General features: G+C 42.6%; 1 protein-coding gene across 4 annotated transcripts in view; it reads left to right on the top strand.

Annotated features, from left to right (window-relative positions):
- The window catches only part of RNF145 (ring finger protein 145), a 59,985-nt gene that overhangs the window by 5,703 nt on the left and 31,203 nt on the right, over nucleotides 1–23,079 (top strand). For all 4 annotated transcript variants that reach the window (XM_066342126.1, XM_066342127.1, XM_066342128.1 and 1 more), the window contains exons 2-3: nucleotides 1,239–1,441; nucleotides 11,633–11,741. In XM_066342126.1, the coding sequence (XP_066198223.1) occupies nucleotides 1,239–1,441; nucleotides 11,633–11,741 (312 nt within the window). The remainder of the gene's footprint in view (nucleotides 1–1,238; nucleotides 1,442–11,632; nucleotides 11,742–23,079) is intronic.

Genomic DNA, 23,079 nt, shown 5'->3' with positions numbered 1-23,079 from the left:
GGAAAGTTATTAAAGTGGTCCTGTTCATTTAAAGTAATCAGAATTATAGTATTTGTAAAACTTAATATCGCAGTATTGATAGGATCTATATAATATGTGTGTGGGCAGTAGGAATGATACATGATTAGTTAACAATCAGTAAAATTTATCAGTTTTTCAGTGCCTGAAAACCTGAAATAACAGTGTACCAAGTTAAGCTGCCCTGCCCATCCCATTTTTTAACTGTCTGAGCTAGGAAGCAATGAAAATTAGAGGGTAAAATGGAAATACTGACAAATATTTAACCATAGCATAGCAATCTGTCACTATAATTTACTTCAGAAATAAGTGTTTTCATTTGTCCTGTAATGTCTGAAATTACTGCCAAAGCTAGAAATGTGTTTAGCTTTCTCAGCAAAATTCTTAAAAGGATATTGTCAGAGCCAATAATCCAGAATTATCTTTACTCTTAAAATTGCCCTTTACCCACTTTTGTTTACCCTATTCTCTTTCTTAAAATTCCTTGAATAATTTTCAGCTCAGTCATATAAAGCAGTGTACTTTTAAATAGATTTGTCCAGGAGGTCTTTCATTTCTTTCTTGTTTTTCATTCTGCTACTCATCAACAGCTCAGTAAAGACAGGGCTGCAGATTCACAGCGCCTGACCTCTCTCGTGTGCCAGCATGTGTGTGTATCACAGGAAGAATCTGAATTATTTTCCTGCCTTGAAGGCAAATTACGAGAATTTCAGACTAAGAGCTTAACTTCCTTGACTGATTCCAGGAAGCAATATTGTAAATAATGGCTCCTTTACATTTACATATCACGAGTTCTCTGGATTTTATTTATATCATGTAATGTCATTACTTTCAATTCTGATTGTAAGTGACAAGGAAAAGGGTAAACTATGAGAGGATGGCAGACGAAATGTGTAATTATCAAATTTTTATTGAATGGTGTAGTTTCTTTGCATAATAAATATTTCATGTTTGCCCTCTTTTATAAGAGCTATGTAAATCTCAAATAATTTTATGGAAATGAATTGTTTTTTTCAAGTTAATTGGACAAAAACTACAATGTTCTTTTAGGGTATTTTGTTCCTGAGTGCCTAGATTTGGAGTTAGGGGCTTTTTAAAATAAGTTTTGAAACCTTAACATTGAATATATAATAATAGGCAAAAATCCATTAGATTCATAAGAAGGTATCTAAAATCTGTTTGAGGTGACGTTTTTATCAATTGTGTCCCCTGAATTTTAGGTTTGTTCCAAGAAAAAACATGGCTGCAAAGGAGAAACTGGAGGCAATGTTAAATGTGGCCCTGAGGGTGCCAAGCATCATGCTCTTGGATGTCCTGTACAGATGGGATGTCAGCTCCTTCTTCCAGCAGATCCAAAGAAGTAGCCTCAATAACAACCCTCTTTTCCAGTATAAGTATTTGGCTCTTAATATGCATTACGTAGGTAAGTAGCTACACCATCGTCTTTCCTCATCTTCACTAGTGAGTTCTGGTGAAGGTTGTGAATCTTGTTAAAGTCTTACCATTGCACATTAGGGGTAGAGGAAAACAGATAGTGTTGCGTTTATTTTACTGGATGAAGCTAGAAGGCAGAAGAAAACATCTTAAATTTCAGTATGATTAAATGTAAATAATGAGAAGTACCTTTGCAGACATTTAGCTTGTTCTAATTTTGGGGTTTGGTAGTAATTCAGAAAGAAAGCTTTTTTTTGATTTTTAGAGAGAGGAGAGAGAAAGAGGGGAGAGAAATGGGAAGCAGTAGTAGCTGCTCTTCCTGCACGGGCCTTGACCTGGTCCTGGGGTTGCAAACCAGCGACCTCAGTGTCCAGGTCAACACTTTATCCACTGCGCCACCATAGATAGGTCAGACGAAAGAAAGCTTCTTGAAGTGTAATATTCTTCATTGTTCCGAAACATTAGTATCAATTGAAAATAAAGCATTTGCCCTCGCCGGTTGGCTCAGCGGTAGAGCGTCGGCCTAGCGTGCGGAGGACCCGGGTTCGATTCCCGGCTAGGGCACATAGGAGAAGCGCCCATTTGCTTCTCCACCCCTCCGCCGCGCTTTCCTCTCTGTCTCTCTCTTCCCCTCCCGCAGCCAAGGCTCCATTGGAGCAAAGATGGCCCGGGCGCTGGGGATGGCTCCTTGGCCTCTGCCTCAGGCGCTAGAGTGGCTCTGGTCGCAACATGGCGATGCCCAGGATGGGCAGAGCATCGCCCCCTGGTGGGCAGAGCATCGCCCCTGGTGGGCGTGCCGGGTGGATCCCGGTCGGGCGCATGCGGGAGTCTGTCTGACTGTCTCTCCCTGTTTCCAGCTTCAGAAAAATGAAAAAGAAAAAAAAAAAATTAAGAATAAAAGAAAATAAAGCATTTATTTCAGTTAACTGAAATGTGAGAAATGATAATATAATATTTTCTTTAAAACTACTCCTTGAAATATTATTGATATGATATGGAGTGTGTGGTAAAAGTGATGTTGAGAGGTTAAAGGAATTAAAGAAATACAGGCAGGAAACATAAAATTTATGTACAATAAAAGTCATGATTCTGCCTGACCTGTGGTGGCGCAGTGGATAAAGTGTCAACCTGGAAATGCTGAGGTTGCTGGTTCAAAACCCTGGGCTTGCCTGGTCAAGGCACATATGGGAGTTGATGCTTTCTGCTCCTCCCCCTTCCCTCTCCCTCTCTCTCTCTCTCTCTCTCTCTCTCTCTCTCTCCCCTCTCTATAATGAATAAATAAAATCTTAAAAAAAAAAGTCATGATTCTTAATTTTTTTGGTTAATTTTGGTTTACATGTAATGATAGCAGCAATATGTTTTATTTAACATTGCTATTGCATAAGTCAAGACATGGTTTGAATGATGTTGTAATAGTTTTATTAATATTTTTATTAGAATTGCCTATTAACTGTATCTTTTATAAAATTGTGAAGGGTTCTTCTTTCTCTCTCTGAGATATATTTTTACCTATATAAGGACTTCCTGGGTTCCAGAGCTTAGCCCTGAGAACCCGTTTCAGCTCTAAGAAATTACCAAATAAGTCACTGTGGGACGAAGGTCTAGTAGAAAAGACACTGTGTCCTGGATGCAGAACATCTGAACTGTAAACTCATCTCCCTTTGGTGGCTCTACCTTGGGAAAGTACGAAATAAGAAGTTTCTTTTATGCTGCAAAACACTGTAATTCTCAGCCCTTTGAAGGCTTTGTTTGTATGTTAGCCAATTTATGGGAAATAATTCCAGTCTTTTGTAAAAGAACAGTTGAGTACTTGGCTTAGATGTTTAACTTAATCAGCAAAGTAATTTATACAGTGGTTTTAAAAATGTGCTTATCCATATATATTATTTCTGAATAGATTGAAATATTATTATAAAAACAGCTGCCTAATAACCAGAAACATTAATTTTAGAAATTGAATGTGTTCTAGTACAGTTGCTATTTATGCTGGCTGACATAACTGTGAATTTAACTTGGCTTTATGGTAGAGCAGGGGTCCCCAGCATGCGGCCCCCTGAGGCCATTTATCCGGCCCCCGCCGCACTTCCGGAAGGGGCACCTCTTTCATTGGTGGTCAGTGAGAGGAGCACAGGATGCATCTCATTAGCCAAAAGCAGGCCCATAGTTCCCATTGAAATACTGGTCAGTTTGTTGATTTAAATTTACTTGTTCTTTATTTTAAATATTGTATTTGTTCCCGTTTTGTTTTTTTTACTTTAAAATAAGATATGTGCAGTGTGCATAGGGATTTGTTCATAGTTTTTTTTATAGTCCGGCCCTCCAATGGTCTGAGGGACAGTGAACTGGCCCCCTGTGTAAAAAGTTTGGAGACCCCTGTGGTAGAGTAAACTTAGAGATTAGGTAAGTAGGTAATTTCAGCTTGTATAGGGTTTTGGTTGGAGAAACCTCTGTGTTAAAATTATTATGTAGTGTTTTACGTAATATTCTTGTTTACAGAATTTTATCCTTGAACACATTTTAAGAATAATGTTATTAGGCCCTGGCCCGCTGGCTCAGTGCTAGAGCGTTGGCTTGGTGTGTAGATGTGCTGGCTTTGATTCCTGATCAGGGCACACAGTAGAGCAGGGGTCTCAAACTCGTGGCCCGCCGAACAATTTTGTGCGGCCCGCAGACTAATCCACGAAGTTCAAAATATTTTGGATAAAATTAAGTAAGCCTAGGGGTCTACTTGTATTTTTCATTTCTCTAGCATCCTAGCTAGAGATTAGCTTAGTTAACAGCAGTTGTGATGGGAACTACAGTTTCTGGTCGTTTTGTGACACTGAGTAAACTGCATGTACGATTGTGCTTGTTGTACTGATTTTTTTTTGTTTTCAACTGCAGTGAGAAAAGTGTTGCGTAACAGTTGCCTTTTGTAGACCTAGTGCGGCCCACCGAACGGCTGTGATCTTGCTCCGCGGCCCACATGCTGAGTTGAGTTTGAGACCCCTGCAGTAGAGGCAACCATTTTCTTCTCCACTCCTCCCTCTCTCGCTTCTCCTTTTCTCTCCCTCTCTCTTTCTACCTCTCTCTTCTTCTCCCACAGCCATGGCTCGATTGGAGTGAGTTGGCTCCAGGCACTGAGGATGGCTCTGTGGCCTCTGCCTCAGGCACCAGGAACAGCTCTGTTGCTGAGCAATGAAGCAATGCCCCAGATGGGCAGAGCATCACCAGGTGGATCCTTGTTGGGGAACTAACGGGAATCTGCCTCTGCCTCCCCTCCTCTCACATTAAAAAAAAATCTTCCAGCCTGACTTGTGGTGGCACAGTGGGTAAAGCATTGACCTAGCTAGAATGCTGAGGTTGCCAGTTTGAAACCCTGGGCTTATCTGATTAGTTGATGCTTCCTGCTCCTTCCCACCTTCTCCCTCTCTTTCTTTAAAATAAATAAAAATAGTTTTTTCTTGATTGATTTAAAGGGAGGGAGACAAAATGAGAGAGAGAAGCATTCATTTGTTGGTCCACTTAGTTGTGCGTTCATTGGTAGCTTCCCATATGTGCTCTGACGGGATAGAACTCACAGCCATGGCGTTTTGGGACAATGCTCTAACTGACTGAGCGAACTGGCCAGGGCCCATTTTAAAATTTCTTAATTTTTAAAATTGGTAATATAGTTAAGAAATCAACAAGCATAAAAAATATACAGGCCCTGGCCGGTTGGCTCAGCGGTAGAGTGTCGGCCTAGCGTGCGGAGGACCCGGGTTCGATTCCCGGCCAGAGCACACAGGAGAAGCGCCCATTTGCTTCTCCACCCCTCCGCCGCGCTTTCCCTCTCTGTCTCTCTCTTCCCCTCCCGCAGCCAAGGCTCCATTGGAGCAAAGATGGCCCGGGCGCTGGGGATGGCTCTGTGGCCTCTGCCCCAGGCGCTAGAGTGGCTCTGGTCGCAACATGGCGACGCCCAGGATGGGCAGAGCATCGCCCCCTGGTGGGCAGAGCGTCGCCCCTGGTGGGCAGAGCGTCGCCCCTGGTGGGCGTGCCGGGTGGATCCCGGTCGGGCGCATGCGGGAGTCTGTCTGACTGTCTCTCCCTGTTTCTAGCTTCAGAAAAATGAAAAAAAAAAAAAAAAAAAAAAAATATACAGTGGAAACTATTTTTCTCCTTTATCAGATTTTCATCCATTAAGTCCTCACTTTGAACTCCAATAAGCAGCTGTTTTTATTTACTTCTGTATAATCTTAGAGATATTTTTATGTATATATAAGTAAATATAAAGATATATTGATACACAAATGTAAATATGTATGGTTAAATGTTTGCATTTTCTCTTTTTGTACAGATAGCATAGTACTCTTGAACCTTTTGTTTGTTTTAACTTAATGATATATCTTAGGGCTATAACTACTAGTGTTAGATATTCATGAAATAAAGCTTTGTGTTCTGTTCTGCCAGACAGTAATATTCTGATATAATGTGCAGACTGCCCTGTCCCCCCACACCCTGTAAGTGTTTCATAGCAGCATAGTTTCCTTGTATGGCTGTTCCATAATTTATTGAACTAATTACTCTATTGGTGGACTTTTTAATTTTTTTTTAATTTTTCTGAAGTTAGAAGCAGGGAGGCAGTCAAACTCCTGCATGAGCCCTACCGGGATCCACTTGGCATGCCCACCAGGAGGCGATGCTCTGCCCATCTGGGGCATTGCTCCGTCGCCGCTGAAGCCATTCTAGCACCTGAGGCAGAGGCCATGGAGCCATCCACAACACCTGGGCCAACTTTGCTCCAATGGAGCCTTGGCTGCGGGAGGGGAAGAGAGAGAGAGAGAGAGAGAGAGAGAGAGAAAGGAGAGGGGGAGGGGTGGAGAAGCAGATGGGCGCTTCTCCTGTGTGTCCTGGCTGGGAATCAAACCCGGAACTTCCACATACTGGACTGACGCTCTACCTCTGAGCCAACTGGCCTGGACCTCTATTGGTGGACTTTTAAAAAAAATTATTTTTATTTTTTAAACTTTATTTAATTGATTTTAGAGAGAGAGTAAGGGAGAGAGAAAGAGACGGAAACATCGCTCTCTTTCTGTATGTGCACTGACCGGAGATTAACCCAGCAACCTCTGCACACCTGGATGACACTAACTAACCGAGCTTTTTGGCCAGGCCATATTAGTGGACATTTTAGATAGCTCCTGTCTTCTTTTTATATTTCATTGAGAATTGTACTAAATAACTTGGTATAACCATAATTTTATCAGGCTATATTTGCCTCTATAATTTGCTAGAAGTAAAATTACTGGATTAAAGAGTATATACATTTGTAATATTGACCGATGCCATTATCCATAGGGTTTTACTATTTTGTACCTCCAAAAACAGTGGTTGAGAGTTCTTGTAGTCCTATAGCCTTTTCAGAACAGTATTGGCAAACTTTTATGTTTAGCTACATCAGTGGGTGAAAAATAGATTTTTTTAAATGTTTTAATTTGTGTTTCTCTTACGAGTGAGATTTAATTTATTTACATTTGAGAAAAAGATGTATATTTTCTCTTGAGAGAGTGTCAGTTAATGTTCCCTGCCCACTTTTCTGTGGGATTGGTAGCCTTTTTTTTTTTACCGATTTGTGGGAGTTTGTATACATTAATTTACCCTTTGAAATTATTTTTTCCAGCTTTAGTTCTTTTGATTTTGCTAAATTTTTTTTGACATGTAGAAGTTGTCTTTTCATGTGGTTGAATTTATTGTTACTTTTATAGCTTTAGGATTTTGAAAAGCTTTCCTACTCTTGATTTTATATTCTTTCATGTTTTATTGTAGAACTTTTGTGGTTTTATTTTTTATGTTGAAATCCTTGCTTCATTTGTAATTTATATGCATGTACAATGTGTTATAGGTATAATCTTTTTCCAGATAATTGGTAGTCTCGATGTATTTACCAAACAGTATAGTTCAATTTTTTTTTTTTTTTTTTTGTATTTTTCTGAAATTGGAAACGGGGAGGCAGTCAGACAGGGCCCCAACTTTTCTTGATTATTATATTCTAAATTATATATAAATGTACTATGTGTACTAAACACTACTTACTAATATAGTATGTTATCACATTCATTTTGTTCCATTTCTAGACTTTTTTCCTGTCTTTTTGGTTTATTTAAAGACTGAGGATTTAAGCCCTGGCCGGTTGGCTCAGTGGTAGAGCATCGGCCTGGCGTGCAGGAGTCCCGGGTTCGATTCCCGGCCAGGGCACACAGGAGAAGCGCCCATCTGCTTCTCCACCCCTTCCCGTCTCCTTCCTCTCTGTCTCTCTCTTCCCCTCCTGCAGCCAAGGCTCCATTGGAGCAGAGTTGGCCTGGGTGCTGAGGATGGCTCAGTGGCCTCTGCCTCAGGTGCTACAACGGCCCTGGTTGCAACAGAGCAGCGCCCTAGATGGGCAGAGTATCGCCCCCTGGTGGGCATGCCGGGTGGATCCCGGTCAGACGCGTGCGGGAGTCTGTCTGACTGCCCCTCCTGTTTCCAGTTTCAGAAAAATACAAAAAAAAAAAAAAAAAAAAAGACTGAGGATTTAGATATTTTCCTGTTTTGTAGAGTTAGTCCCCTCATTATTTTTTGATTTCTCCAAGTTTTTTCTGTTGTTAGTTCTATATATGAACTTCAGAATTATCTAGTCTTTGTAGTTCATGTGACTTATTTGTACTATACTCATTTTGCGTAAGTACTCATAATTTCAAAGATCTTTGTACGATAATGTTATCACAATTGTTTTTACAGTGGAGTATGAAAATGGTATGTAGGTGAGCCACAGGGTTTTGTTTTTTGTTTTCTTACCTAACCTAAATGGGTCTCTAAAGAATTTGAGAACTATTAGTTCAGTCTAAACGCCTTATTGTCATGTCCAAGGCTTTGTATTGAGACTCTTGTGGCCACCAGGTACGTCAGCACCCTCCCCCACTACCCTCCCAGTATCCTTTCAGTTTACAGCATTCTAGTCCAGCCTATAGAATGTACTGTCTCCTGAGGATATCCTGTGTGTTTGTATGGTTTCGTTCCTGCTATTCTCCTTTCCTAGAATGTTTTTTCTTTCCTTAGCCTGGTATAAAGAGCCGTTCACCTTTGAGGTCTAGATTAAACTTAACCACTTAATCTAATGTTTGCTTATGACAGCACCAGTAATTGTATTATAGTATTGTCCATATTTATAATTTCACTAGACTGTATTACTCTATTGTTCTTTGGCTCTTCCTTGTATAGGGATACATAAGGATCATACTTTTCATGTAGTAATGTTGGCTGGGTGAGTGACTGGATAACTGAAAGAATGAATTCTTTGAAAATGTTCAGTCTAGCTATTTTGACAGCTGATTTTATAAGATGTGCAGGAGAAGAGAAAGATCATATCTGGAAGGAAATTGATAGTTCATTAAAAGACAGAATTTAAGGAGTTTTATGCAATAGACTGATGAGAAAAATTCTTCAAGCACAGACATGAAAAAGGCTTGCTAAATATAATACATATCCTTTAAAACACTTCTGAAGTCCTTTGAGGTAGGGATTAACAAAATAAATTCAGGTGATTTGTGTAAGAAATGAAAAGCCAGTAGAAATACTGTACTAATCTTTGGCTTGGTCTGGATTGTTCGTGAAGTGAGGGTGTGTGTGCAGTCTGAACTCTACTTCTGTCGTCTCCAGCACGTTGCCCGTTTCCGTAGCTGTAAGCAGGTTGCGCCAGCCTGAGAGGGGCATTCGGTGCCAACGGGATATCTGTGTCCTAATCAAGACTCGTTCACAAGTTGAAAATAGTTACAAGAGAGTAGACTAAGACCGTGTTCTTACAAGACCTAGAATGTCAGACTGAGAAGTTTAGAATCTCTAAAAGTTTTAGAACAAGAGCGTTGTCTAGATGAAAGGGATGGTTTTGAGACTCCTGCCCTGGTAATGAAATACAGGATGCATGAAGATGAAAGGAGACTGAAAGAGGAATATTACAGGGTGCTATATTACAGGGTAGACTAGGTTGGGCATAGGGACTGGAAAGGAAGGGTAACATGTGACAGACACAGAGGAAGACTCAGCAGGATTTGGTAATAGAAACGGTGACTCAGGTTTGAGTCAGAGTGGGATTTAGGAGAGAGAGGGTGAGCTCACTTGTTGAGAGAGGAGGGAGCTCAGTTTGTACTTGTTGTGTATGAGAACATTTAACTGGAATATAACTCAGCCATCATGTGCTATGAGATGTTTACTTAGATTAAGAAATAGTTAAGCTTTTTCTTACCTGTACTATTTTCTCAATAACTATTTGTAGATAACATACATCTGGAATGATATATTTGAAGCAACAAAATAGATTCTTAGAGCTGCATGTTTTGTTTTTTTTGAGAGAGAGAGAGAGGGACAGACAGACAGGAAGCATCAACTTATAGTTGTGTTGCACCTTAGTTGTTCATTGATTGTTTTCTCATATGTGCCTTGACTAGGGGGCTTCAGCTGAGCCAGTGACCCCTTGCTTAAGCCAGTGACCTTGGGCTTCAACCCAGTGACCTTTGGGCTCAAGCCAGCAACCATGGGGTTATGTCAATGATACCACACTCAAGCTGGTGACCCACGCTCAAGCTGGCAATGTTGGGGTTTTGAACCTGGGTCCTCAGCATCCCAGGCTGATGCTCTATCCATTGTGCCACTGCCTAGTCAGGCTAGAGCTATATATTTTATACAGAGAAAAGCAGTTGTTCAGAGACTATGCTTTCTATGTTCATTTGAGAGGGTGAAAAGAAAGTGGGTGGGGAGAATTTAGAGGTTAAAAGGAAATTCACGTCACAAAGCCAAAAAATAACAATTTTGAGAATAGTAACCTTAGATGCTGGGACAAAGAAAAGCAGGCTGTCTTCTTTGGAGTGGAAGAGGATTTGTAGATTGCAGAATATAAAGAGAGGATAATAGATGGTTAGAAAAATAGAGACACCAGTACAGATCATTTATAACATTTGTCAGAATGAGAAAAATAGGCAATAGAGGAGGAATGAGTGTGAAGAAAAGTTTTCTTCAAGAGTTGGGAAAGAGCCCTGCATACATGTGCTGTGAAAAGAGGGATAAGGACAGCGGTCAGGGATGATTGCAGGTAGAGAAGACAGCAGAGGGCTTAGGAGTTGGGAAAGAGCCCTGCATACAGGTGCTGTGAAAAGAGGGGTAAGGACAGCGGTCAGGGATGATTGCAGGTAGAGGAGACAGAGGGCTTAGGAGTTGGGAAAGAGCCCTGCATACATGTGCTGTGAAAAGAGGGATAAGGAGAGTGGTCAGGGATGATTGCAGGTAGAGGAGACAGAGGGCTTAGGAGTTGGGAAAGAGCCCTGCATACAGGTGCTGTGAAAAGAGGGGTAAGGACAGTGGTCAGGGATGATTGCAGGTGGAGGAGACAGAGGGCTCAGGAGTTGGGAAAGAGCCCTGCATACAGGTGCTGTGAAAAGAGGGATAAGGACAGTGGTCAGGGATGATTGCAGGTAGAGGAGACAGAGGGCTCAGGAGTTGGGAAAGAGCCCTGCATACATGTGCTGTGAAAAGAGAGGTAAAGACAGTGGTCAGGGATGATTGCAGGTAGAGGAGACAGAGGGCTTAGGAGTTGGGAAAGAGCCCTGCATACATGTGCTGTGAAAAGAGGGGTAAGGACAGCGGTCAGGGATGATTGCAGGTGGAGAAGACAGAGGGCTTAGGAGTTGGGAAAGAGCGCTGCATACAGGTGCTGTGAAAAGAGGGATAAGGACAGTGGTCAGAGATGATTGCAGGTGGAGGAGACAGAGGGCTCAGGAGTTGGGAAAATCTGTAAGATCTTGAATCGAATGGAAAGGCAGCCTCAGAGGGATGTGAAGATGCCCAGTTCTCCCTGGGACAAGAGAATGAGAGCATCGGTGTAGAACAGATGAGCCGACGTCAGGAAGGGTCAATGATGAGAGGAGTCTGCTCTATGTTTGTGTGATGTATTTGATTATAAAGGAGAAACATCCACAAAGGGAAAAATGTTTCATATCTTTAACAAAAAGATATCCGAAGTGATTTTACTGTGTTGAACTTACTTTGGTAGTGAAGTAAAAAACAAACAAACCTTAAGTTGTTAAAACGTAATGGCAAGTAAATTACTTCAAGCTCTTTTTATTGGTGTAATTAATTGAGAAACTAAATTAGAACAGCATTTTTTTTTTTACATCTTTCTTCATTTTTACTCCAGGCTATATTTTAAGTGTTGTGCTACTCACCTTGCCCAGGCAGTACCTGGTTCAGCTTTACCTGTATGTTTTGACTGCCCTGCTCCTCTATGCTGGACATCAAATTTCCAGGTAAGAGTGTGACCCCATTTTTGAAATGTATGACTGAATTTCAAGTTTTTCTTTACCAATATAATACTTTTCATGAACACTGTTAAGAAACTGTGGCTTTGGTAGGTACCCAAAAGAGTATTTTATTACTTGTTTTCTAAATAAATAATATTAGCATATAGGATTAATAGCTGAGGTTCTGCATCAAATTTTATTTCTGCTTTAAAAACAATCGATATGAAACAGGCCTTAAGCTTCTGTTTTTAGTGATGTCCATGAGCTTGTTTGTATAACCTGAGAAAAGAATCTCCAGAGACAGGCTATAGGAACACTTGAACAGTTACAGACTTTATTACTTTCATTGGTTTGGAAAGTCAGCTTATGATGCCTGAAAATCAGCATAAGATGCAACCACGTGTATAACGGATGAATGATAGGAATTATTTGATGAGGTTAATTACATAGCTCAGAACTTCTGCCTCTTTAGCAAGAGTGACAGTTTGTCTAGGTCCGCTAATCCTAAATTTTAAGACTCTGGTCTGCCAATGAATACGAGTGTCTTACTTTGGCAAAGAATATTAAAATATAAATGAACCGAAATCCAAACAGTACATGTATTGGGGTAGAATAAATTTTAGGGGTTTAATTTCTTCTGTTTTGATTGAAACGTATAACCATAAAATATACTCCCAAGTCTATGTAGAATGACAGTTACTTTGCATTTGTAACAAGATATAATTGTCTAGAGGTTTGAAACACAGATTTTGGTGTAGGCTTGAAGTCTAATCTTAGAAATTGCATTTTCATATGAGTAGAATCAAATGGTTGACTTAAAAAATTCTTTTTTCTCCCTGATTATAATAAAATAATACTGTTCACTGTAGACAATTTTGGGGAAATATAGAAAACATAAAGATAGTAATAATCACTTGCAATCATATCACTGAGATATAGATCTGTTAAAATTCTGGTATTTCCTTCTAGTTTTTTAAATACCTTTCAGTTTTCGCCACTTCCTTGGAATTGAGAAAGTGAAAATAATTGCTAGTCACTGACTCTTGGTCCTTGTTGAAGCAGGAAGGGTCCCGCGTCATCCTCCTTAATATTTCGTCTGTAATAGTTACTTCTCAAGGGCCCCAGAGTGTTTCCCGGGAACTCAGTGTTCTCACACTCCTCTCCTCTGTGCCTGTCTGGTTGATTTCCTCTGCTCAGAGTGACGCCCGGAGGCTGGTGACTTACTCTTGTCTTGCCCAGGGTTTGTCCTCACACGTCCGAGTTGCACTTACTGGAGCTGTTAGAGTAGTGCTGCATTCCTTGTAATTTTGACGACGTTTCAAATCAAGCTGTGTTTTACTCTGAAGTGGAGACGGTGACTTTTCTAATTTGGTGTCACACAGATGTCCCTGTATCTTGGGCTCCTTCGTGGGTACAACTTGGGCCTGTAGCATCATTCTCCATCATAGGTCCCAAGGGCAGTGACTGGCCCAGAAGACATGCTGGCCTTCCCATTCCAGTACCACCCCCAAACACCAGTCTCTTACTGTGGCCTTACTCAGACACCTAACAATCAGCTCAAGCTCAAAGTAGAGACAACACCCTATCTTATTATTCATTTTTTAAACATAAATTGTGTCTGCAGAGTATAGTGCACTAAGTCAAACTTTTAGGGTGTAAATGAGTGCCTGAGCACCTGAGACTGCCACATCTTTTGGATAAATGGACAGGTGATTGGCTAGGTTAAAATTTCACAGTCCTTATTTACTAATCCATAACCTTAGGGTCACCCTAGCAGAAAAATACTTCTGTTTTCTTCACTTGTAAAATGGTGACAGTATCTTAGGGCTGTTGTAAAGTTTTAATAACATAAAGCACGTAGAAGTCTTGACTTAGCCCAATTTCTGACATACAATAAGTGCTCAGCAAATTTCAACTGACATTTTTATGTCGCTATTATGCAGCAATGTTTTATGAGCATTTTCCTATGTCATTAGTTCTTAATAAATAATTTTTAAATCGATTTTTAGAGGCAGGGTAGAGAAACCGAGAGAAACATTGATTTGTTGTTCTTATTTACACATTCATTGGTTGATTCTTGTATGCACCTTGACTGGGGATCAAACCTACAACCTTGGCATATTGAGACGACGCTCTAACCAGTTGAGCTACCCAGCCAGGGTAAAAAATGATTTTTTAAATGGCAGAATATTCCATGCTATAGCTATATAAAGATGGCTTTATAAAGTTAAGATTTTGATGATTAATCAGAGAAATCTCAAAAAACAAACAAACAATGAATCTGCCCTTTCCCTTACGGTTTCTTAGTTTCCATATTGTTTGTGGTATAGTGATACCTGAAACCATGCAGCGCTTGTTTTTATCTATGGTGTTACCATGCAGGCTTTTTTAGACAGGTCAAAGGGTAAAGAAAAGCCTTCCTTCTGATCATTCTTGTGGCAGTTTCAACTCTTTAGTTTTAGTTTATGTAGGAATGTTTTTTCTGATGTTTAAAGTTTTCATTATCAGAAAATTTAAACTTATTTTAAACAATCAAAAGATTATAATAAAATTTATAGAGTGCAAAAATATTCTCTGTCCTTTATTTCATTTTGATCCTTATTATAATCCTTTGAGATTTACAGATGAAAAAATTGTAGTGGGCAAACAGCTAGAAAGGGGCAATCCCAGACTTGAACTTGAATCCAGGTTTTATGATTCTTAGGTCAGTTCTCTTAGGGAGATAGGATGATTAATTGAAAGAAAAAAAATTTTATTTGGTGTCTTTGTTTTTGGGGTGACACTGATAGTAAAAGTATCATATATTGGTTTCAGATGTACAGTTCTAAAATATATCATCTGTGTATTGTATTTTGTTTTCACTCATCAGCATTTATCCCTCCTTTACCTTCTACCTGCCTCCTCCCCTTTCCCTCTTAGAATCACCATACTTTGTGTCTGTGAGGTTATTTTTCTTTGCTTAATTCCTTTACCTTTTTAGTGTTTTTAATAAAAGCATGTATGAGGAGTAGAAAGAAATATAGGAAGAAGAAAAATAAAGAGACAGGGAAGGAGAAATGAAAAGAGAGAGAATAAAGGGGAAGAAAGGGTTAATGATAAGCAAATAAGGTAAACGAAGGTTAAACAGAATTCTATAATTCAGTGGAATCTGTTTATTTAAAAACTCTCCTTAGGCCCTGACCGGGCACTCGGTGGTTAAAGAGTTGTCCTTGTGCACTGAGGTTGTGGGTTCTGTCCCTGGTCAGAGCACATACAAGAAGCAACCAGCAAGTGACTGGAACAAGTTGTTGCCTCTCTCTCCTCCCCTTTTACCTCCTCTTTCCCGCCCTTCCTCTCTCAAACCAGTGGGAAAAATTTTTAAAAATCCATAAACTCTTGAAAAGTTGGGTCTCTGTTTTCCCTAAGTACATGTACTCACATAATGAAGCTGATTATCCTTAAGTGAATTAAAAAAACAACAAAACGAAACAAAAACCTGTTTAGAATATGTCTGGCCCTGGCCGGTTGGCTCAGCGGTAGAGCGTCGGCCTGGCGTGCGGGGGGACCCGGGTTCGATTCCCGGCCAGGGCACATAGGAGAAGCGCCCATTTGCTTCTCCACCCCCACCCCCTCCTTCCTCTCTGTCTCTCTCTTCCCCTCCCGCAGCCGAGGCTCCATTGGAGCAAAGATGGCCCGGGCGCTGGGGATGGCTCCTTGGCCTCTGCCCCAGGCGCTAGAGTGGCTCTGGTCGCGGCAGAGCAACGCCCCGGAGGGGCAGAGCATCGCCCCTGGTGGGCGTGCCGGGTGGATCCCGGTCGGGCGCATGCGGGAGTCTGTCTGACTGTCTCTCCCCGTTTCCAGCTTCAGGAAAAAAAAAAAAAAAAAGGTAAAAAAAAAAAAAGAATATGTCTGTAGCTTGAATATAGCTTGCAGTTTAGAAGAATTAAACTTTAGATAATTCATTGGCTCAGAGGGTGTAGTATAAACATTAATGTTAATATTCTACTTGGACTCATTAGAATTTGATGAAATTCTTTTTAAAATTTTCCACTGATTTGGGGGGGGGGGGAGGAAGAGGAGAGAAACAGGCAGACAGACAGGCAGGCAGACATCGACTTGTTCCACGTAGCTGTTCCATTTAGTTGTGTGCTCATTGGTTGCTTCTTTTATGTGCCTTGATCAGGGGATCAAGCGTGACCTTGATGCACAGGCTGGGAAAATGCTGTATTCACTGAGCCACGCAGCCTGGGCCTGATAAAATTCTTTTTTTTAAAAAAGGTTTTATTTATTGATTTATCAGCTCTTAGTTGCTTCACTTTAATTGTTCATTGGTTGCTTGTTATATGTGCCTTGACCAGGCAAGCCCAGGGCCTCAAACCGGCGACCTCAGCATTCCAGGTTCATGCGCTATCCACTGCGCCTCCATGAGCCAGGCAGGACCTGATAAAGTTCTTAAAATCACTAAACTATGCTTTTAATTTTGAGTGATGTATGAATGTATTTTTCAATACCATTCCTATTATACAATTGAGACTATCCAGAACTCGGGGGAAGACAGGAAACTTCAGTTGACGTGGCCATTCCTAAGAGGGTGTGGTCATGGTTCAGATCCATAGTTCTCTGTTTTCCTCTGAAATTTTTAAACTCCAGTATTCTTAAATTTCTTGCTGTATTGTTAGATTCTGAACCAACATGTGAGTTTTGTATGAGAATGGCTTGAATTAAGAGCCTCTGGGGTTTCAAAAAATCCGAGCACACTTCTTTTTCATACAGGGCATGGGTATGTAAGTATGATTTCAAGTGTAAAACTTTCTCAACAGTTATTTATGCGTAAAATACAGGTAATTAGCTCTCCATTTTATGAAAGCTTGCGTAATTCTGGCGTATAGATGAAGGTTCTCTTTCTGAGGACTAGGAGCATTTTGGGTCAGGTCATTCTTTGCTGTGGGGGCAGTTCTGTGCAATATGGGATATTAACGTACCCTGCCTTCGTCACTAGATTGCAGCACACCCCTTCCCCAGCAGTTGTGATGCCGCAAAGTGTCTCTGATTGCCAAATGCCTCCTGGGAAACAAAATTTTCCTTGGTTGAGAACGATTACTATTAGGTTATAGAGCTGTTAAAAATGATTTTTGTCGGCCTGACCAGGTAGTGGCACAGTGGATAGAGCGTCAGACTGGGATGCAGAAGGACCCAGGTTCGAGACCTCAAGGTCGCCAGCTTGAGCATGGGCTCATCTGGTTTGAGCAAGGCTCTCCAGCTTGGACCCAAGGTCGCTGGCTTGAGCAAGGGGTTACTTGGTTTGCTGAAGGCCCGCGGTCAAGGCACATATGAGAAAGCAATCAATGAACAACTAAGGTGTCGCAACAAAAAAAAACCCTGATGATTGATGCTTCTCATCTCTCTCCGTTCCTGTCTGTCTGTCCCTATCTGTCCCTCTCTCTGACTCTCTTTGTCTCTGTAAAAAAATGAAAAATGAAAAATAAAAAAAATGAAAAATAAAAAAAAAATAAAAAAAATGATTTTTGTCACTCTATATCCAACTTTTAATTTTGAAAGCAATAAATTGACCCATTTCAGTGTTTGATGTTTTCTTCTTTTGAACATTATTGGATCTTGGCACTAAATAGTTAGCAGGGGGTTGGAAGGACGCTGAAGAGAGAAGCAAGGTGGCAGGTTGGTAGAGACAACTGAAATAAGTAAAGCCTGGGTAAATGAACTGTTCTGTTGCTAGCACAGTGCGTAGAGTGTAGTCTGTAGGTCCTCAAATCCAGGTGTTTGAACACCTCAGCATCTGGGATCTCTTACATCGAGCAGTGCCTTTTGTTTGCACATATTGCAAAAGATAACTTGGAGTGCTCACTGCTTTATTCTGTGTAATGGTACATTAGGATTCTTTGGATTTAACATTGTATGAAAGCTCTTAAGTGTCCAGAATGTACAAATTGTTCCTTGTTGAGTAACTCAGTCAGGTTGCTTAAGAGACTGTTTGTTACAAGTTGGTGAATTGATAAGTTTCTAGTATTGTTATTCTCTATAACTTTTATGCTCTCTAACAGGGATTTTTTCCGATTGCAAGCTGGCCTTACGCCCTTTTCATACACCTTATGCAGTCATACAGTCTTTATTCCCCCAAACAGTTACAAAGAATGGGCTGCCATAGGGACTAGGGAAGAATTAGATTTTCAAAGTATTTAGTTTATTAGTGATCAGGGTTGACTGTCAGCATTGCACAAATTACTGACAAAGTGATAAACGTTTAAGAAGGGAAAGATTTTATTGAGTTACAAGTGGAAGGCAGGAACTCTTGCTTCTGACCAACTTGATACATTTTACCATTTAAGTCTTCTAAATCAAAAAATTGTAATACTACTTTTGACTGTCTCCTTTGAGTGTCTTAAAATAATTATAAAATTTTGTTAAAAATTAGAATTTCAGACTAATTTTTGATTTAAATGATTCATGAAATGTTGTATGATTCTTTCTCTGGATTCTTCTTATTCAGCTTTACTTACTGACTTGTTTTTTTATGTTGTGAATGACCCACTCTGTTGAAACTCAGTAACAAGAGTTTCATGGCCTGCATGAGATGTTGTGAACTTGTATGCAACTTAGATACAGAGATCTTGGTTAAATTAATGTTGATCCTCATTTCAGTTCTGTGTAGTTTCAGATGCACTGCCCGGGTCCTTCTTTCAGAAGGGACAGCTCAGTAGTGGCTGCTTGGCAGGACTAGTAGTTGAGCCCTCACCAAAGCCACTGCCCTGTCTCTGGCAAGCCAGAGCTTGGGATACGTCCACTAGCCCGAAGAGGACCGCAGCTTATTGATACTAAGTCGTTGTCAAACAGAGGAGACTGAGGGGCTGTCTTGAGAGACTGGAGTTGAGCAAAGGGGAGAGGGTCTAGTGAAGATTAATTTCTATGGTATGGCCATTGATCCAGTGACTCAGATGTTTTGATCAGATTTAATAGGCAGTAATGGGGGAGATTACAGCTCTGAGGGAGAGGTACAGTATTCCTAGGGTCCTAGAGGAGTGAATAATGAGAGAGCTAGTGGGAGGAGACTGTTGTCATTATGGCCTAGAGCAGCGGTTCTCAACCTGTGGGTCGTGACCCCAGCGGGGTCGCCTAAAGCCATTGGAAAATACATAATGCATATCAGGTATTTACATTCCGAATCATAACTGTAGCAAAATTACAGTTATGAAGTAGCCACCAAAATTATTTTTTGGTTTGGGGTCACCGCGACATGAGGAACTGTATTGCGGGGTCACGGCATTAGAAAGGTTGAGACCCACTGGCCTAGAGGCTGGTTATTGTTCTGGAGTGCAGATCTCTCTTAGTGTCCTGTAATCTCAACAGATCACCAATGACAGTGAAAAAGAACTTTTAAAAAATGATTAAAGGGATTAGAAAGTTAGGAGGAGGCTTAAAAAAAAAAGCCCCAAAGGAAAATAAGAAAGGATGAAAGAAAAGAAAATAATTATATTAAACCTTTTTATAGTAACCATATAATGGAAGGTAAAAATAAATGATATTTGAGACATAAAAGGCAGAAATAACTAGCTAAGTGAAAAGAATATAGAAGTGAAGATAAAAGATAAAATTTTTATTTTTTTAAAAAAACTACTGATTTTAGAGAGAGAGGAAAAAAACCACGTAAATTTGTTGTTCTACTTATTTATGTATTCATTGATTGATTCTTTTATGTGCCCTGACTGGGATCCAACACGCTACCCTGACATATTGGGACAATCCTCCAACCCACTTAGCTACCCAGCCAGGGCCTGTCATTTTTATTTATTTATTTATTTATTTATTTATTTATTTATTTTACAAAGTCACTTCTATGAGGCATGATAGGATTGTACCACCCTACAGCAAAAAGGGTGGGAAAGGCTTAATCCCAAAACCAAGCCCCAGGTTACAATGATCTCCAACACACATTAATATCACCTGGGCGATGGCCTCTTTAGTAAAGTGAGCATAATACATTTTATCTGCCCAACAATCCACCCCTATGCTCACTTTACTACCCACAATTTACATCACCAGCATTCCTGTGCAAGGAATTTAGAACATTACACAGATTACAACAGCAAAAATCATAGTTTCAACAATTACAAAGGCACATTTCACCAGTCTCTGAGCACTTAGCCCTAAGCGCAAAATGTCCTCCGGTCTTCTTTCTAGCCACGGGAAAAGCTTCCCGGGGCAGGGGAGTGCTTCCAGCAAAGCCACCCCCCACCCCCATCAGGGTATTTTACATTGTCCAAAATCCGTAATCCATAAGTCCATCCAACAAAGGAGCCAATGCCCACTCCGGTCGTAGTCCAGGAAATCAGTCCACGCACGTGGGTCATCAGCCACCCCCCTCATTCCTGCCGTCCTGGCAGGTTTTACACTGTCCCAAAGAGGGGCACGTGGCAATGGCAGTCAGCATTTCCATCTCTGCTCCGGAAAGCATGTCCAGCCCTATTTCCCAAAATCGCAGACCTACCAGGGCCGAAGTAGGTGCTCCTTCCAGCTGCGCTTTCACCTTCTGGAGACTGCGGGTTGCAACTCCAGTCTGATTCTCCTCATCCTCCAAAGAGGGACTGAAAACACCAGCTCCGGCTGCCGGGCTCGAGCCTCCGTCTGCCGCAGCCTTCTGCTCCACAGACCTTGCAGCTCCGGACCCGGCCTCAGCTTCAGCCTCAGCCTCAGCCTCAGCCTCAGCTTCAGCCCCGGCCTCCTACCGCTGCTGGCTCTCCGCAACATCCAGGGCAAGCTGCAACTCACGAACCTCTGAATCCTCCTCCAGTGTTTGCTCCATTTCCAGGCGAATCTCGAACACCTGGTCGGCCTCCTCCTCCAGCATTTCCTCCAGCTCCAGGGTCAGCATCGGTTTCTCCTGCGTTTGCTCCAACTCCTTCTGCTGCTTGGTTTGCAGGTCCCAGGCAGCCTCTTTCACAGAGCTCTCGGTTTCCTCACGCATGGCTGTAAAAGTCAGCCAGCCTACAATCCCCAAAAGGACAGCCATGGGGAACCCTAAAACTAGCCAGTCCTCTACTCCACCACTCAAAGGCTCCTTGCTGATCTGTATCCAATCCTGCCACAGACTACGCCAAATGTAAAGCCAGCAGCCCGGCCCATGCAGGTTCGCATTGGATTCGGACAGTCGGTAAAGAAACAGCGGAGCCAAAAACTGATGGGCCATAGCCTTTAATCCTACCTTGCACCCGGCGGGCAAGTAAAAATACACACTGGGCTCCAAAACCCAGTCACATTCAGTGCTCACAAAGCTACTGATTTATCCGAGTTTCCTAGAATCAAAGGTTTCTAGCTCACCAGCCTTATTTCCTCAGTTCCCCATCTCCGTCCTTATCCCAAATACAAACTCTACACAAACTGGCATCTCACTCAGCTCTCCGCCATCTTGGCTGCTTTTCCTGGCCTCCTCCACGTGGCCTCCTTCCGCTGCTGGCTCTACTCTCTCTGCTCTCTCAGGCTAACCTCAGGAACCAAGAGCCGGGCCTGTCATTTTTAAATAGAGCTGTGAACTTAGAAAATCTTTAAAAACTTTAAAACATGTCACAGTATTCTATATCTTATTTCATAGCATCATCGCAATTCTACAATAATTAAATGTTAGGGTGAGTATTTCATGTGTGCTTCCCCTCCTGGTTTGTAAGCTTCATGGTAGCAGGGACTCTGCGTCTTGTCTATTGCAGTATCCCCAGAGCCCCGCAGGGTGCTAGCAGGGACCCTGCGTCTTGTCTATTGCAGTATTCCCAGAGCCCCGCAGGGTGCTAGCAGGGACTCTGCGTCTTGTCTATTGCAGTATTCCCAGAGCCCCGCAGGGTGCTAGCAGGGACTCTGCGTCTTGTCTATTGCAGTATTCCCAGAGCCCCGCAGGGTGCTAGCAGGGACTCTGCGTCTTGTCTATTGCAGTATTCCCAGAGCCCCGCAGGGTGCTAGCAGGGACTCTGCGTCTTGTCTATTGCAGTATTCCCAGAGCCCCGCAGGGTGCTAGCAGGGACTCTGCGTCTTGTCTATTGCAGTATTCCCAGAGCCCCGCAGGGTGCTAGCAGGGACTCTGCGTCTTGTCTATTGCAGTATCCCCAGAGCCCCGCAGGGTGCTAGCAGGGACCCTGCGTCTTGTCTATTGCAGTATCCCCAGAGCCCCGCAGGGTGCTAGCAGGGACTCTGCGTCTTGTCTATTGCAGTATCCCCAGAGCCCCGCAGGGTGCTAGCAGGGACTCTGCGTCTTGTCTATTGCAGTATTCCCAGAGCCCCGCAGGGTGCTAGCAGGGACTCTGCGTCTTGTCTATTGCAGTATTCCCAGAGCCCCGCAGGGTGCTAGCAGGGACTCTGCGTCTTGTCTATTGCAGTATCCCCAGAGCCCCGCAGGGTGCTAGCAGGGACCCTGCGTCTTGTCTATTGCAGTATCCCCAGAGCCCCGCAGGGTGCTAGCAGGGACCCTGCGTCTTGTCTATTGCAGTATCCCCAGAGCCCCGCAGGGTGCTAGCAGGGACCCTGCGTCTTGTCTATTGCAGTATTCCCAGAGCCCCGCAGGGTGCTAGCAGGGACTCTGCGTCTTGTCTATTGCAGTATCCCCAGAGCCCCGCAGGGTGCTAGCAGGGACTCTGCGTCTTGTCTATTGCAGTATTCCCAGAGCCCCGCAGGGTGCTAGCAGGGACCCTGCGTCTTGTCTATTGCAGTATTCCCAGAGCCCCGCAGGGTGCTAGCAGGGACCCTGCGTCTTGTCTATTGCAGTATTCCCAGAGCCCCGCAGGGTGCTAGCAGGGACCCTGCGTCTTGTCTATTGCAGTATTCCCAGAGCCCCGCAGGGTGCTAGCAGGGACCCTGCGTCTTGTCTATTGCAGTATCCCCAGAGCCCCGCAGGGTGCTAGCAGGGACCCTGCGTCTTGTCTATTGCAGTATCCCCAGAGCCCCGCAGGGTGCTAGCAGTGACTCTGCGTCTTGTCTATTGCAGTATTCCCAGAGCCCCGCAGGGTGCTAGCAGGGACCCTGCGTCTTGTCTATTGCAGTATCCCCAGAGCCCCGCAGGGTGCTAGCAGGGACTCTGCGTCTTGTCTATTGCAGTATTCCAGAGCCCCGCAGGGTGCTAGCAGGGACCCTGCGTCTTGTCTATTGCAGTATTCCAGAGCCCCGCAGGGTGCTAGCAGGGACCCTGCGTCTTGTCTATTGCAGTATCCCCAGAGCCCCGCAGGGTGCTAGCAGGGACTCTGCGTCTTGTCTATTGTAGTATCCCCAGAGCCCCGCAGGGTGCTAGCAGGGACTCTGCGTCTTGTCTATTGCAGTATTCCCAGAGCCCCGCAGGGTGCTAGCAGGGACCCTGCGTCTTGTCTATTGCAGTATC

This window comes from Saccopteryx leptura, chromosome 6 (genome assembly GCF_036850995.1).
Source record: "Saccopteryx leptura isolate mSacLep1 chromosome 6, mSacLep1_pri_phased_curated, whole genome shotgun sequence".
Lineage (NCBI taxonomy): Eukaryota > Metazoa > Chordata > Mammalia > Chiroptera > Emballonuridae > Saccopteryx > Saccopteryx leptura.
This window is presented reverse-complemented; position numbering and strand designations above follow the sequence as displayed.